The 17389-nt window shown below is 47.8% G+C and overlaps 1 protein-coding gene across 1 annotated transcript in view; it reads left to right on the forward strand.

Moving 5' to 3' along the window:
* Positions 1 to 17389, forward strand: part of ADAMTS3 (ADAM metallopeptidase with thrombospondin type 1 motif 3) — a 78470-nt gene that overhangs the window by 3643 nt on the left and 57438 nt on the right. Inside the window, exon 3 of the mRNA XM_069854984.1 lies at positions 5363 to 5763. Within this exon, the coding sequence (XP_069711085.1) occupies positions 5363 to 5763 (401 nt within the window). The remainder of the gene's footprint in view (positions 1 to 5362; positions 5764 to 17389) is intronic.

Raw genomic sequence — 17389 nt, forward strand, 5'->3', positions numbered from 1 at the left:
GCTTCTGTTCTTGCAGTGCCTAGTGCTGAAGTATCCTGCGTAGCCACATCCTTGTTGGGTGCAGAGTTGTGGGGGAATTCTCAAGGAATCCATCCCCCTTCTCTATCTTGTCTTTCTCCCTGGGCATTTCTGCCACCTAAAGGCAACCCAGTACAGAGCGAATGGCAGATTGGATGTGATCCAGATTGTTGAAAAGAGGGACCAAAACTGCTGCTTCGTTTCCGGAGACTAGCAAACAAAGAGGACCATGGAAAACGGTGATAGCAGAACCCCTGCCAGCATCGCCTGTCTGTCCCTGCTCCATCTTCTCTTGTTGTTAGGCAGCACTTCGCTAAAGTGCTCTGTGCTCATCCCGCTGTGGTTGTCCAAGATAGATGGATGAGCTCTCAGAACATGGGACAGTTGTCTTTTCAAAAGGCTGGCCTCTTCATCCCTGCAGCAGCAGGTAATCCTTTATTTTCCAGTACTTCCACAGGGAAGCTGGCCGTCTGCCATCCAGCAATTGGATTGCATCATAGCTTGTGTATTCTGCTCAGAGGATGCGGCACAGGGATGCTCAGAAGGCGTTACATTAGATCCATTCCTTTTGCTGAGGTAACTGGGCTTCCTGACCCAACAAGCCACAGTCAGATACATCCTCCAGGAGATGAGAGGGAGCTGTGGGACCTGATGGTAGCTTGCTGGTCATTCCATCGTGTCCATATGGGGCAGTCTGAGGTGCCACAGGCAGCCCAATGCTGGGGCAGTTTGAATGGGACATTTCCAGCAGTTCTCACCCCTTTGTTTCCTTACCCAGCATCATCTCTGCCAAAACAGTTGTGCTTTTGATGTAATTTTAATTCTTGCATTGCTATTCCTAATGAAAACGTTTGCTAGTGAAGAGGCAGATATGATTACTGCACAGCATAATTTATGTACATCTCATTGCCGTGGCTCGGAAAACGTTTGGGAAAAGAAGCTGCTACCAACACTTGCCCTCAGTGGCCATGATTTCCCAGATCACGGGGACGGGCAAGTTGCTCCTGCAATCAAAAAAATCAACGCATTCGCAAATGCAGTGTGGAAGGCTGGGAAAGAGAGTCCTGCTGTCAAAATTAGTGGCATGCAGTGTGAGCCAAAACCAGTCAGAATAACGGACACCAAATGAGGCTTATAAGAAGAAAAAGTAACGTCTTCAAACTTGGGCGGCTTGGTTCATACATAGAAATGGTCTGTCTGAGCTCTCAGAAATCCCTCGTTTTCCACTGATTTCCAATTAGACTGTGTTTTTGGAGACATCTTCTGTAAGTGGATGTTTGTGCAATTAGAATTCTGCTCTGGACAACCACACAAATGATTTGTGATCAATGTACTTCACAAAATCTTATGCCTAAAAAAATAATGCTCTTCCAAATGCAGGTGAGGAAAAAAACCATTTAGGACTCTTGAAGTTCAGAGACAACAGCTGTGGGCGAGTGGTGTTAATTCCTGGACAAAAAGCAGGGAGAGCCATGTGCGGAGGCATTCCCTGGCTAATTGAGTTTTGGCACACAAGGGAAGAATGCGATGTTCGTTCCGAAGTGCTTCCTTTCAACTTAAACGCTGGCCAGCAGGAGCAGCAGGATAAAGCTGGATGAAAAATGAAGACAATGTGAAGTCAAGTGGGGTTTTCTTATTGCTCTGTTTTTCCTCTGATCATTGCTGTAAGCTTTGAGTTAGCAGAACAGATCAACTTAGAAACCTTAGCGTAGGAAAGGGAGCACCTACAGCTGGAATAGCATTTCCTCAGCTTGCGGAAAAAGGGTAACAGGAGTCAGCAGAGGAGCTCGGGTGTCTTCAGCATTCAGTCATGTCACATTGAATGTTAATTGCCTTTGAACAAAAGGCATTTCCTCTTCCAGCTCAGCATTCAGGGACTCTGGAAAAGGCTTTTGCTGACTCAAAAACTTGACAGATCTTATTTTCCACCCTTTGTTCCTGCCTTCTTGTGGCTAGCTGGCTGCTCTCGCTGCTAGCCAAGTCCCTTTTTTTGCGCCTGCAAGCAGCAGTGTGGGAAGGCTGCTGCTGGGCGCACAAAGCAGCGTCTTGGCCATACGCCGGCCACAGGGCTCGATTGCCAGACTGTGGGCTCTGGCGTGGAGCATCCCACCTTGGGGAAAAAGAAGCCACAAAGGCTCTGGAGGAGGTAAAGGGAGGAATGTCAGCCTGTGAATGGAATCTCAGTGCTGGCGTGTGGGGAATGCGAGGATCTCTGTTTTTATTTTTGACCCAGTTTGGATGCACAGCCCAGAGGCTCTGGCTCCTGTTCATGGCCCAGTGTCTAATTAATAAAAATTGCTTTAGAGCTTTACTTTGCTCCTTTCTCCAAGGAGAGAGATTAGCTATCCCGACTTAGAACTCCCAATGTTTCAGATGGGAATTAGCCTAAGGATAATGGCCTAATTGGGATGCCGGTTTAGAACCTGATCTTGCAGGCGTGTGGCAAAAGAGGTGGAGGTGTCTGCAGCTGTAGACTGGAATGGGACTGCTGGCTGTAAACGTGGAGCAGAATGATGCACTGGGAGATGGGAAGGAGCTTTTCACTTACCTGGGGTACGGTATTTGTGTGTTCTGTGAGGACATTTATAGTGCAAGAACGTAAATGTTCCTGTCCATCCTGCTAGTGCCATCCATTGCTCTTCTGTCAAATCCCTCAGTAACTGGTGTACAAGAAAATTGGAGAAAAACAGTTACATTAGGCTATTAGGGACATTTTTCTAATGAATTGAAATGGGTCTCTTAAAATTAGCAGTCACTGCTACCAGGGGAGAGGAATTGGCTACTGAGCTTCTTCTCTATTAATTCTCCGTTCCAGTATGAGTCACGCTGGGAGCGGGTAAAATTTAACTCATTTAATTAAGTGTATTTATTTGAGGAATTCTCAGTGGCGCTTAGTGGTAGCACCTGAGCTACCCAATCTTGTGGGTTTTTTAAATGAAAACTGTTGATAATAGCAGTCTAATATTACTCAGCCAGTTCCCTCGGGAAGAGAAGAGCCAGGGAGTGATTATTTCTGTGCAAAGGGTCCATTTAACTCTGATGTGCGCTAATACCCGGGCAGTAAGACTTGGGCTTTGGTCCCGTTCTTGGCAGCAGGCTGGCCTGGCCCGGGAATGTCTCTCCTTCTCCCTTCACAGGATGAGACCCGGACACCGAATATCCTGATTACTTCCAGATTACAGAGGTCTCACAGAAAAGATAAACTCGTTTCATGGCCTTGTTTTACAGCGGTGTGAAATTGCCTCAAGGCAACGGGAAACACGTGTGCTGGCACAGGGCCGCAGGCCTGGTAAGCGATAACAGGAGACCTTTCTCTGAGCAGAGGAGAGAATTCTCTTCCTTCACTCATCAGTGCCTGCGAATAGCAGAGGGCGGAGAGGGGAAAATTGCTCTCTTAGGCTAATAATGCTGTTTTCAGGATTGAGGGACTGCACAGAAAGAGGCTTTTTGGGGGGCTGGGAAGTATTGTGGCAGATCTTGGGCAGATTTAGACCCCAGTGGGGAGGTTTCCAGGCAGCTAATGTTGCTGCTAATGAGATGGGAATCCAGCAGGAATCCCGCGCTGACCACAGGAAACCACAAGAAATGATAGGGGAATGGGGCTTTCGGTGCCATTACCATTTTTGTACTGTGGCTTTGCTTGCTTGGCCCGTGACTCTGCTAATGCCACTCAGCCAGGGGATAACGTCTACAAGGAACTGGTTGCCCGCAGCCTTGTCTGATCAAGTGTTCAGGATGCTCTGTCACTGATCTGTGGTGTTAACAGCAGTGACTGCTCCTTGGAAGCACTCCTTGAGTGTAGGACACGTTGCCCTAGTGAAGAGTTGTGCCAGTGAGGTCCTGTAGTATTCCTGGAGTAGAGGGTTGTGGGGTTTGTAGCTTCTGCATGTTGTAGTGCAGCATTTAGGTACAAATTTATCAAATTCTGTGTTGGTTTTCTTTAGTAATGAGCATCTCTGTTGTTTCTGAGCTCTGTTACTCAAGGTAACGTGAAGAGGAAGAGCGATAGCGAGTTGCTGGGTCAGGGGATTTGCTATAGGAGATGTGGGAGGGAAGAGTTGGTGCTTATACCACTGCTGACATCAATGAACTTCTCAGCGGTCTGAGGTATCCGCTGGGTTCTCTTCCTTATTTCCATTTCCTAAGACTGCAGGAATAGGTATGCAAATTGCTGTTATAACAGACTTCATTTTCCAAGTCTTAATGGAGGTCTCGACACAGGAGAAAGCGGTTGTCTTTCAGGCGTGCGAAGGAATTGCATGGCATGTCTTGGGGAGAATTTCACAGGGTTGCTGCCTCTTTGGCAGCTGTGAAGCAAACCTAAACCCCAGGAGATGCCCCAGATAAATGTAAATGAACATTATGGGGTGTTCTCTGCAAGTTTTAGGGCAAAATAGACTCATGAAATACCTGCTGTTTGAAAATTCTGGCATGTGGAGGGTAGTTTGCATGTGCTTATTGTGTATCCCAGCATCGTGTGTGTATGTGTGCGCAGGTGTGTTTACTTGAGGTGCTGAACTGGGCACATGCTTTCTTGTGTTTTTCCACCTTGATGTGATCCGTGTGCTTTCCCTGAAGTCAAAGTGGCCTTCCTCTCACATTACAGGATCATGGAATAGAATCACAGAATCATTGAGGTTGCAAAAGCCCTCTTGGCTCATCCAGTCCAACTGTCAGCCCAACCTCACCGTGCCTGCTAAACCCTGTCCCCAAGTGCCACAGCTACATGCTGTTTGAACCCTTCCAAGGATGGAGACTCCACCACTGCCCTGGGCCCTCTGCCAGGGCTTCATCACTCCTTCAGGAAAGGAATTTTCCCTAATATCCAATATAACCCTACCTGGTGCAACTTGAGGACTATTCCTCTTGTCCTGTCACTTGTTACTTGGGAAAAGAGCCCAGCACCCACCTCACCACAACCTCCTTTTCAGGAGCTGCAGAGAGTGATGAGGTGTCCCCTCAGCCTCCTCTCCTCCAGGCTGAACTATTCCAGGGTCCTCAGCCGCTCCCAATAACACTTGCGCACCAGGCCCTTTTTCCTGGTTTGTCACTCCTTGTGTAACATAATGATGTGTCCAACACTTTTCTTCTTTTTCACATCTTGGCGTGTGTGTAAAAGCGGCACACAGCATGTTCAGAACAACAGGGCTGAGCACACTGTGGTTGTGGTGCATTGTACGGCTGCAACTGCAGCCAGGGCGCTCGCTGGATGAGCGCCGCCCCTAACAGTCCATTTGGCTGCTGCTGCCTTGCATCTGGTGGCTTGCACTTCTGGTCTTCAGTCCAGGCTCCCTCCATGCTCCTGTTCTAATTTTCGCTTGGTTTTGGGTATTTCTCTTGGCAGAATTCCAGAAAAACAGACTGAGACCGTATGGATTAGTGATTCCCATTAGTACTGATGCAGACGGAACCTACATCTCCAACATCCTCTCAGCAAGTCACCAAAGAAGATCAACACGGGAGGTATCCCAGAGCCCCAAACAGCTGTATTTTAATGTCACTGCCTTTGGACGGGAATTCCATCTCCGGCTGAAACCCAACACCCGGTTAGTGGCTCCCGAGGCTGTCGTAGAGTGGTATGAAGACTCCGTGGAAATCGGACATGATGCTGGTAACACGAGTCAGGCTGGAACTTCTACAGAGAGATTATGGAAGAGGGAGCCCCTGTGGACCAACTGCGCCTACGTGGGAGACATAACGGACATCCCTGGAGCTTCCGTGGCCATTAGCAATTGCGATGGGCTGGTAAGGCTTGGTTCATGGCACTGATGTCTGGTATTTCACTGCTCGGTACACACCTTTGTTGCTTTTCACTCCACATTGCTAATGATATCGTGTAAAGAGCTTAATTTCTTAAATCCTTTAAATCAGAACCTACTGCTGTCTACAGTCCTGCTGCTTTAATCTGCAAGTTTGATGAGCAAAGACCTTGATGTCACCGGTGGGAGAGAGAGAAATCAAACCTATGCTTTGTTGGTTTCCCTTTTTGCTTCCGTGAGGTGTTACGAAGGAGAAAATCAATAGTGAAGCCATTTTAAGACTTAAAAGGTGACCTTTGAGTGAGTGAATGTAGAGTTTGGCATCCAAATCCTCACTGTGTACTTCTCGGGTAGCAAAATCACAGCTGCCCAAGAACAGCAACAGATTTCGGTTGTAAAGGGTTTATTTCTGAAATAAGCCTGGTTTTTGTTTTTTGACGGGCAGTTTTGTTTCATCAAGAGGTAGCGCATCAGAACTGAGTGGTTCATGTCTATAAAGAGTTCGTTCTCAAAGTGGCGCTGGCCTGATGGCTGCATTTGTGCCAAAAGCAAGGTATTTCGTGGTGGCTGTGGCAGATGCGACAACTGCTTGGTACACAAATCCCATATTGAAAGGGTGGGCGTATATGGAGCACACATACCATGTGCTAAGTCAATCATGCGGTAAGGAAAGCAAACAATGCTTACCTTGTGCTCTTTAAGTAGCAGAGTGGTGGTGGAACACGGCTGCAGCATCCAGGAGGATTAATGTGGTGGTTACTGTGCTGCAGTTTGGGAGAGGAATCGTATGAATGAGTCTGCAAGAAGTATCCCTTCTTGGAAGTAGGCTTCCCTCTTCCTGTCGCGTGCCACGTGTTAATGGTCTGATTCCATTTTGTGATAAGTGCTGATGAGCAAAGCTCCCTGCCTCCGCATTGTGTCTCACCCTGTGAGGAATTGCCTGAGTGTCTCAAATTCCTAATTCTGAGCTTAGGGCTCTGCAGAGCCAAAACTCTGCGACTTTCCTGACTGTAAGAAAGGAAATCCCGGTGGTGTTTGCATCTACTCGCGTTGATTTGGTGTGTTTTGGTTGGTTTTGGGGGTGTTCGGGAGAATGTTGGCAGTGTGCTGTGCTTCCAGGGGCCGTGCAGACATCTGCCTAGATGGAGACAGATTCAGATGTAGTTCTTGCAGCAAATAAGACCCTGAGAGCTGTGTTTTAGTGGTAATCCTGAATGAAGCTCTTGTGTTAAGTGAGACAGCACTTTAAGACAATCAATGGGATTAACTGGAATTAGATTAAGTAGCATAGCCGCTTTGGCAGGGGTTGCCATGTGGCTAACAAGCTGCTTGTGTTTTCAGTAATGAAGTAGTTGCTGTCTTCCCAAACCTCTACAGATATGAGAGCCTTGTGAGGCTCAGGGTTATGGGGGGAGTAGGTGGTGTTAAAGGTGACAGCAGGGATCGCCCAGCCTCCCCTTTTACATCTGAACAGCATCTTCCCTTTTGTCCTCTGTGTAATGACCAGATCACTCAAACAGTCAGGAAGGACTCAGTTTAATGTATCTGGTTTGGCACGTCCAATTGCGTTGATGGTGTCTTCTCTTCTGGATGGCTGCAGGGAGGAGTTGGTGTGGCTCTGCTCCAGTTTAAATGTTTAATGTAAGCAAGGCAGCTCATCTACTCCTCAGGGAGCCCAGACTGGACGGTGTTTTGGTGGCTGGCTCGTGTGCTCGGCTTCCTTTTCTAAGATGCCGAGGTGCTGCAGAAGGTTTAATGAAAAGCTTAATTCTTCCAAAGGTACTAAAATTTGTCTGACTGTGGAATTTCTTGCTGTATTGGTGCGCATCTAGAGGGGCATAGGGTTCTGAAGGGTGGGGAAAATAACCACAGGGCGTGGAATAAAATGGAAAGTAGATCTGACTGGTGGCTGTTTTCCTGGGTTGATGACGCCTGGTGCAGGACTGGCTCTACTGGGGAAGGCACAGGACATGACCAGGCCCAACAAGCATTGCAGATATGTCAGGGTGTAAATAAGCAGAGCTCAGCAAACTTTGCATTTAGAGATAACAAAGGAAAAGTTTTAAATCCCTCTCTACCTTTCATTGTAGAGAAGATTTCTTAAGCTTCTCAGTTAGCTTCCTCCCCTCTGTAAGAGAACTTGAACAGCCATTGGTGGGCCTTTGGATTGTACGAACGCCTGGAACTGTGTTTTGTTGACTGTGCATCCCTGTTTGAGTTGCGATCTGCTCTGTATTCACGTACATGCAATGCCAAGCGTAAATGTGCCTTCCCCTACTTGCAGAACATCAGCCCTGCGTGTTGGAAACAAAAGGGTTGGACCCAGTGTGACAAATCTGTACTCTTTGGCTTCAGATACTAGGGAAAACATGGCTGGTTTTGTGTATTGGAAGACCACGTCCAAGGCTGCGTACGCTCATTTGAAAGTACAGCTGCTTGCGAATGCCAGCCCTTCAGCAGTCTGCCCTCAACTTTGTGGCTTAGTTTCGCTCTTCATGAAAGGAAGCTGGTGAGTCCCATGCCCTTGGAGGTGTTGGCATTCTTCTCGTTAAGGGTAGAGTTATTTGGGTGTCTGAGCAGGAGGGTGGACAGAGATGGGCATGAGGACTTCCCCTTGGCAAACGCCCTTGAAATAGAGGCTGGAGACACTCGTGCAAGGGCTTAAGCTGTAGTTCAGGAAAAGCCTTACAAATATGTTGCAGTTCAGGCATGTGGTTAAGTGCATACCAGGATCAGAGCAGTTCCAGGGCATTCTGATCTGTTTCAAATGCTTTTTAGTTACTGCTGTTCCATCAGGACTGGAGCATTCAGTTCATTTTTTGTCCGTGTGTTGGTAGCAAAGTATTGTTTTGTCGTGTTCTCCCCTAAGCTGGCAAGATGATGTTGCGAAATGGAGAATCGGCTTTCTAGGAGTAGTGGTATTTGTCTCCATGCGCTAGAACAGCATTGGAACTGACCTTCTGGTCACAGCACAGGGTAACTCTTGCTGAGGCTGATTCCAGCATCCTAAAGAATGCTGTTAGGGAAGTAATGGGAGCATCTCGACTTCTTTCTCTGCCCATCGCAGGGGGGTTGGAACTTGATGATCTTTAAGGTCCCTTCCAACCCAAACTATTCTATGATTCTTGGTGTGATGGCAGTGAGCATGTTGTTGGGGTGCAGGCGTAGGTGTGGGCGCTCTTGGGAGGGCCTGGATGGGCATCATGGCTGGAAACGGAGCCATCCTCTCGGCCCCAGAGGTCTCTCCCATCCAGGGTGGGGGCTGCTGGGAAACTGTTGCTTCCACCGCCCAGGCCATGAAACACAAGGAAAGCAGGATAAACAGCCAGGAAGATAAAACTGCATCCTGCCATGTGCTGCTCTCTGCAGACAGCAACAGTGTCTTATGCTGATTTAACGTTCCACTTCCATGCTCTCCTGCCCCATCACACGCTTCCCACAGTAACTCATTCTTGCTGTGAACTCCCTTAGCCTGTTGGGCCTGTTCTTACCCCTCGCATTGGCTGCACTCGGCAGCCGTGCGGAGTTATAAACTGGGCTGGACGGGTTGCAGCTGGCTCTTTGCAGCAACGAAGCCCATCTGGTGGCCTTGGCCCATCTTCCTCGCTGGGCTCAGCAGCTGTCAGTCGCTGTCAGCCTGGGCTTGGACTCCATCCCTGTCACCTCTCCACTTCCTGGAGGCTCATACAAACTTCCCAGATGCAGTTATCCCTAGTATAGGGGATTTCTCAAAGCTCAGAAGCTCCAAAACCTTGGAAAAATGCAGGGTTGTTGTGTCGTTTTTTCAGGACTTCAGACTTCTGGCATAGTTGAGGAGGGAAGGGGTGGTGATTTGAAGTTGAATGTCAGTTTAGTGAAAAATAATATAATAGAGTAGTTAATATGCCTAGATTGCTTCTTGAAACTGTGACTCGAAACCAGCAGGTCCTTCATTCTTACTTTGTGTGGTGCAGGTAGAGCTGAGGCAGATGGTGGCTCAAGCTCCTTTATTACTTCTTATTTATTTTGATAAATTTTTTTAACAGTTCCAGTTTTGGGCTGGTAGATTTGGGGTAGGTTTGCCACCAGCTTTGGACTAGTGAAGGATTCGTCTGACTTATTCAGCCTTACATCTCCTTCTCTTTTCCTGCTTTGCATTTCTCCCATTCTTACTTGGAACAAACTGCCCTTTCCCACGTAAAACCTCCCTTTTCACAGAATCATGGAGTGGTTTCAGTTGGAAGGGTTTGGTTTGGAAGGGACCTCAAGGATCACCCAGTTCCAACCCTCCTCCCATGGGCAGGGATGCCTCCCACTGGATCAGGGACCTCAAAGCCCCATCTATCTCGGCCTTTTCTTCCAAAGCTCTCATCGAAACTCATTTTTGCTAACCTTTCACTGGCACAGTAAAATGCTAAAGAATGTGTCTGCAAGATGGACACCGCAGGTAGAGATGGAATTGCTTGGAGAACATTTGCGAAGGACATCGTGGGCAGGGAGAAGATCATAGAATCATGGAATGATTTGGGTTGGAAGGGACTCCAAAGCCCATCCAGTCCCAGCCCCTGCCACGGGCAGGGACACCTCCCACTGGATCAGGGGCTCCAAGCCCCATCCAGCCTGGCCTTGAACCCCTCCAGGGATGGGGCAGCCTGGGCCAGGGCCTCCCCACCCCCACAGGGAAACATTTCTTCCTAAGGTCTCATCTCAATCTCCCCTCTTTCAGCTCAAAACCATTCCCCTAATCCTGTCTCCACACTCTCTGATCCAGAGCCCCTCCCCAGCTTTCCTGCAGCCTCTTTCAGCACTGGAAGCTGCTCTAAGGTCTCCTTATGGCCTTCTCTTCTCCTGGCTGAACAACCCCAGCTCTCTCCACCTGGCCTTGTATGGTTGTTTCCAGCTCAGCTCTTGCTCCTCTCTGCCTCCTGCCCTGTTCCTCATGGAACCGCAGCCCATGACCACAGTAAGGGTAAACCCAACAGCGAAGAAAGCTGGTTTTAGAGGCACAGAGAGGATCGCTTGGCTTCAGCAGATCGTGTTATAAACCTGTTGTTCATAGTGACTTCTGGCTGCCTGGTCCAGGGTGGTGAACAGGGGAAGCCACTGTGCTTTGTACTTGGTGTACCGAGTAGGAAATCATACAAGGGTTGTGCTCAGGAGTTTCCACTTGGCTGTACGGTTTCAGGGATGATTGAACCGGTACATCCTCCTCTGCAATGATCGTTTTCCGATGGGCTGCAGCTCCTACTCCCTTTGTTCCAAGGATTGCGTGGTCATAGGAAAAACTGAACAGGCCGACAGTAGCACTGTTATGGGTTTCATCTCAATCACATCGGGCCAGAATATAAGGAGCCGCACAAATAACTTTCATAGCATGGAAAGACGTGATCAGTTTGCGTAATAGGTTTTCCAAGTGGAAAAAGATGTCATGTATTTTTGAAGCAGAGCACAAAAGCAAAGGGCTGACAGTCTCACTGACCTTAAGAAATCTCTCCTGCAGGAGCTGTTCTCGCCCTGCATGGAGAGGGGCAGACGCAGCCCTGTCTGTGGCTGCTTCCCTCTGTTAAAGGGTAAGGAAAAACTGGGAGTTGAACTTGATCCCGCTAAATCAATAAAGTGGAGGATTATATGGCATATCCCTGCATGCATGCAGTGTGTTTTCAGGGGCTCGGCACTCCTCTACCTGTGCTGTCCAGGGATTCAGTGTTTTAAATTCCTTTTTCATTCGTGCCGTGATGTCAGTGACACTGTATCAGAAAAAAAGGGCGGCAAACCCGTTTTTCTGCTTGCTTAATAACAACCAACTATAGAAAATACATCAGTTTTAATAGTGTTCAGAGTTGTTTTTTATTGAGAAATTAGGTTTTTCCTTACTTAACAGCATCTCCATCTGAGGAATAATGTATTTATGGAATTTTCCACATTATTAGCCAGGTAAAATAGGTCTGAACACATCAGGGACTGCTGTGTGTGTTTGGCTACAGAGTAGTCCGCTCAGCAGCGCAAGCAGGTTCATGATAACACAGATTTAAACCATGCATAAACGTACTAGTTAATAGTTCTGTACATGTCTGCCTGCAGCCTGGAGGGCACTCCAGCCTGGTTTTGTTGAGATCACCGGCTCTGCTTTTGAAGGCCCTGGGACTCGTTTCTTTTTGCACATGCATGAATATTTTCTATGCAGTGAAACCTTGTGCTCCTCCAGGGGAGCGCAGCAGTTGTGCTCAAAAATAGCACTTATTAGCTTTTCAGTTTATTTAACAATATTTCTCATGTCGTGTATTTTAAGTTGAAGGATCTCTGTGTGAAGCTGTGTATTTAAAGTCCACACGTCCCCAGCTGGACGTGTTGTGTCTTAAAAAGCAGAGTGACTCTGCTCTTACCATCTTCTGTTGCTTTACTCTTCCTTTCACTGACAGAGCGGCTTCTAGAGGTGAGAAGGTGGTTAAGCCATGAAAGGGACACTTGTTTGTGGCCATGAATATGTGAAAATAAACATCTCTTGTGCATGGAGCTGGGACAGGTTTGAGCTTATATTCCAACAGTGTGTTTCTACGGAAGAGCTGTGGGTTTATAGCCCTTCTTGAGCCAATCTGAATGGAAACTACATCTTGCCAGGCTGCTCTTCTCCCTTGCATGCAGAGTGGTGTTTCTGTGGGATGGGTGCTCTGCAAAGAGGGTGAAGGGGGACAGAAAGTCATCCTATTTCTGTATAATTTGAAAAAAAAACCAATATCCCTTCCCATTACCCTCTGAATTCCACTGAGTCTGCTCTAGAGTCCACGTTTTTCCAGGCCGCGTGGAGCTGGCTTCATTGTCACATCAACATCTGATTCAAAAACTCCTTGGCACTGAATGTCCTCGTCCTGACACCTGCTCTTCCTATGTAACCTCTTCCATGGATAGCGACACAGCGAGGTTCAGTAGTTGTTTCATCAGTGTTCGTTCTTTAAGTGTCACTTGGTACGTGGGTGTTTGTGTTTGGGGAGTGTGCAGCTGAAAAATGAGGTTGGTGTGCGACTTGAGCTGCTTCCACTTACTTGAAGAAGTTCTGTTACCCTGTTGGGGTTTGGGAACAGTTTCCTGTAGCTTCCCAGACAGGCTTTCCACCTCCTCAGACATCGCTTGCAGTCACCCCATGGCAAAGGCAGTGGTGGAGGGCATGGTAGGGTGCATCCTTTGTTGGCCTGCCCTTGCCGAGGCCGTCCTGCCATCTTTTGCTTTCCAAGACGGAGAGCAGGACGTAGAGGGACACAGCCTCATGCCACGGGGAGGCAGCAGGCAGATGATCTGTCTGCACCAGGAAGCTTGGGCTGCTGTGAAGATCCCTCCTCCAGGGTTTAGGTCTTTGGGGGGTCAGGAGCAAGTTGGAACGTGAGAGGACTTTCACCTCTTCTGCTGAACTTTTTAATGTGATGATAGAATCACTGAATGGTTTGGGTTGGAAGGGACCTCGAAGCCCATCCAGTGCCACCCCTGCCATGGGCAGGGACACCTCCCACTGGATCAGGGGCTCCAAGCCCCATCCAACCTGGCCTTGGACACCTCCATGACTTTTTCCTTGGTTTCCTGCACACCTTTTGCTGTGGCAGCAGCAGTGGAAGTGATGCCTGGAGCAGACGTTCTAAGAAAGTGAAAGTAACGCTAGGTTATGATACAAGAGAAAGCAGGTTGGAAACTAGAAAAACAGCTTTAACTGGAGCTTGCAGAAAGGCATAATTGTTTAGCTGGCATGGAGTAATATTTCATCTGATCATAAAGAGGAGAAATTCCAGAACGAGCATCTGTGTAATGAGCTGGCCAGCCTTCTGCCGGAACGAGGAGTCCATCAGAAGCCAACGGCTGGAGGAGCTGTTGCTGCAACTTGTACCTTGGCAACTGGAATTTTGGAAGCTGTAACGCTAAATGGATGGGCCGAGTGCTGCTCGTGTGCTGGGGAGCCAGGAGGTACAAGGCCAGGGAGGAGACTCAAGTGGTACATCTGGAGGTGGAAGGGTAGAGGAGATGAAATCAGTTCAGGCTGGCACCTGAGTGACCTGAAATGACAAAATCCACGTTACCTGTGAGCTCTTTGGGAGAGGAGAACTTCACTCTGGGGGTGTTCTGGAACATCCAATATGTATAACCCAAAACGATGGATTTGGGAACTTAAGAACCACCCCAGGCTTGCCAAAATGTCCGTGTGCTACATGGTCATGAGTGGAAAATATGCTCCTAACAAGTTTAAGTCCATTACTAGTCTCTTCTGTAATTCTAGATCAGAGTGACTGTTTCAAGGTTAATGAAGACACCTTTAGCCTTGGCCGTGATTTTTGCAGAGCAGGGTCCCTAAGGCAGTTTGACAAATAATTTCCCTTCTGGATTTTTGCTTTTTTTGTTCAGATGCTGCTTAAATTTTTCACTTCCTGGGGGTTCACAGTTTATTAAATAGCCCAGGCTTATTAAAATTACCAAGTACAGCCCTTTTTTAGAGTCCTAGCAATAAAACCCAAATTGTGTAACTTCTGTGGACCCTTGATAACACACATGAATCGAGCTCTCATCTATGTTTTGCCTTTATGTATCACGTGTAGTGCAGTGAAAGAAGGTAAATAGGTACTGAAATAGTCCACGCAGTCAGACCTTCGTCCCTGTGCCCCTCTCAAAGTTCTCATTGACTGGGGAGTTTGTGCTGCGTCTGGAGCTGCGTGTTGTCGGGGAGAGACACAGAAGCCATATTCAGCAACACCTTTTTTGATGTTCCCTGTTTATTCAGTGCCGTACTTGCTTGTATCTGGAATTCGAGCTTGGAGACGCATGGTCTGAGGTCTGGAAGGAGGATGAGAAATGAGCCTGGACAGCAAATACTGCACAGGGTGATAAGGATAAAGGGCAGAGAGGGAGGCAGATCGGGCAGGTCTGGCTGTTAGGGGAGCTCAGCACCTGAGTGCCAGTTGGCCCCTTCTCCGGAGGGGCATGCTGTTACTCAGACCGTCCCGCTCCGAAGCTATGAAATCAGAGTTGAGCAGGTGGACCTCCCAACTTCTGGTTCCAGCAGGAGTTTCTCAGAACGATGGATTGTTCCTGCCAATGGAGCAAAATACTTTCTCTTTGGGTTCAAACTGACACTTTTCATAGACGACTTCTGTGACTTGGCTGATAGCTTCAATAAATGACTGACTTTCTCTTCTAAAAGCAGCAACCAAAACCAGTAAATTAACTTTCTAACCCCGTACAATTTGCACTGTCACTTGGCTTTCTTCTTTTATGCCCGATTAAATCACTAATGCATTAAACTGCTTCTCCTTCAAGAGGTTTTACCACAGGGTTTTTGCAGAAAGACATAGACCCAAGTTAAAATGAGTTTGTTGTAAATACAACCAACTTTCCATAGTTTGGAGTGGTGCTCCCAAGCTTTTGACCAAAAGAACATTGCCATCCAGAGTAAAACACATCACAGGGGAGATTGAGATGAGATCTTAGGGAGAAATGTTTTGCTGTGAGGGTGGGGAGGCCCTGGTCCAGGTTGCTCAGAGCAGGGGTGGCTGCCCCATCCCTGGAGGGGTTCAAGGCCAGGTTGATGGGGCTTGGAGCCCCTGATGCAGTGGGAGGTGTCCCTGCCCATGGCAGGGGTGGGACTGGATGGGTTTTGGGGTCCCTTCTGACCCAAACTATTCAATGATTCTATGATTCTTCTGTACTTTGTGTGTGATGAGATGAGCACTTTTCACCATTAGTTCTCACTGAAGTTTCTGTTGCTGTGGAAGATCTTTTCCATAGGGACATCTTTGCTATCTGCACTGGTACCTTGCTCGTAGCATTAAATCTTTTTGTAGCAAGGGATGGGTGAGTGCAGCGCTTCTGGCTGTGGTGAAAGCCAGGTCTGTTGCAAAGCTGATTTATGTGCTCTTTCCAGCATAAATCAGCAATCCCTGTAAGTTGATCCTTGTGGACATGGACTTTTTTAAGGTTGAGCCAAGCTGTCTGGAGTCAGATTGTTTCTCAGGAGCATATGAGTTAACACACTTGATAGTCCAGACCTATGTAATTAGTACTCTGTACTTTGTGACAATGACCTGTAGAAGTTCCGTAGGGGTAGAAACCACAGCCTAGTGTGGTGGGAGGAGCCTGCTGGCTTCTGGATTCAGTGAAGGTGATGCAAAAAATAATGAATCCCTGTGTTATAAATACAGAAGAGAAGAGTCCAGAGGAGTCAGAAGGGTCACCGAAGGTACCCACCTCCTTGATTCACACTGGCTCTGCGTGAGGGCTTGAGGTGCCCACTGCCCGTAGAATCAGTGGAGCTGCTGTCACGTTGGAGCTCTTTGGATAGGTCTGGAATGCTCAGTGATGGGAATCACATGGCAGAACTGGAGAATTTGTGGTCTGGACCCTGGTCAGCCAGCAAGTGGTGCTCGGCGGGGGTGGTACTACAGAATTGTTTAATGCGCTCGCTGCTGGTTTTGGATATTCAGAACGTTTTTGATCCGTGGCTGTTCTACAGTGGCCTGTGTGACTGCTACATACAGGCAGCAGATAAACAAATAGGGTATCTGTTGTGTATCGCGATGTTTCTGGCCTTAGGTGTCCCCTTTCCTGCCCTCCAGATCATGGGATGTTGGTGTTTGGGGATTATTTTATGTGCTCTGTAGTTTCGGAGCTATCAGTGCTTGATCTGAAGTTCTTATTTGTCCTCCTTCAAAGACTATTGAATGTCCCTAATTTTTGTTTTCTTTTCCACTCTTCAAAGGAAGCTCTGACTCTCACGTAATCTCGTGGCTCCGGGATTTGGGAAGACACCAGGATTGCTGCAGGAACTGGCAGCCCCACACACATAAAACTGTCTCTGTGGCACCGGGCTGGTGCGCCCCTCTCCAGGCACCTCCAGGCTGCTGTCACGGAGCAGCTTTCCCTTTCGCTTCTGCCATTGCTGCAGACAAAACTGCACCCAGTGAATATTTGTGCAGGGAGATACTGGCTCAGGGTTGTGTTTGCCTGCACCGAGCATGTTCCATGCATACCTCTCAGTTTTTAATAACCGATACTTGCAAACCACAGCTCCTGCTTTAAGGACAAAGTGGTTTCTGTGCCAGTTTTGCGCGGCACATTGCCGTGAGGCTGGGCAGGCTTTCCAAGAACAAAAACCAGAGGCATATTTTTCCACATAAAATCGTTGTTTTTTTCTTTTCCCTTTCCTCTAAATCCTAAGGTCTCTACCGACTTCTGCTTTCGGAAAGGGGTGAAAAGAAACTCAGCGTCTGGATTAAAACCAAACAGGAGAGATTCCAGCATAAAGGAATTTTTGTATGTGTGTTTGTGGAGGAGGCTGAAAGCTGAATTTCAGTTCTGCACAGTGACCATTTTGTTGCCTTTTTCCTTTCTTCTGTGCAAATGTGACAGAACGTTGGTTAGTCTAGTGGCTCTTCCAAAGCTCTCTTGCTCCCTAGTGCAGTGCGTTGGTTAGCAGAAACTGTGGGAAAGGGATACTCTTCTCTTTCCTAGGATGCAGACACTAGCAAGGAGCGGGTTTCATTTTAAGTACTGTACATTTTGAATGTGGTTGCAGGTTTTTGTGGGAATATCGCTCCATCTTCCTTCTCCTGTTTGCTGTGGGCCATGCATTTCTGAAAGCACTTCTCACTGCCAGCCAAGGA

This window comes from Phaenicophaeus curvirostris, chromosome 4 (assembly GCF_032191515.1).
Source record: "Phaenicophaeus curvirostris isolate KB17595 chromosome 4, BPBGC_Pcur_1.0, whole genome shotgun sequence".
Taxonomy (NCBI): domain Eukaryota; kingdom Metazoa; phylum Chordata; class Aves; order Cuculiformes; family Cuculidae; genus Phaenicophaeus; species Phaenicophaeus curvirostris.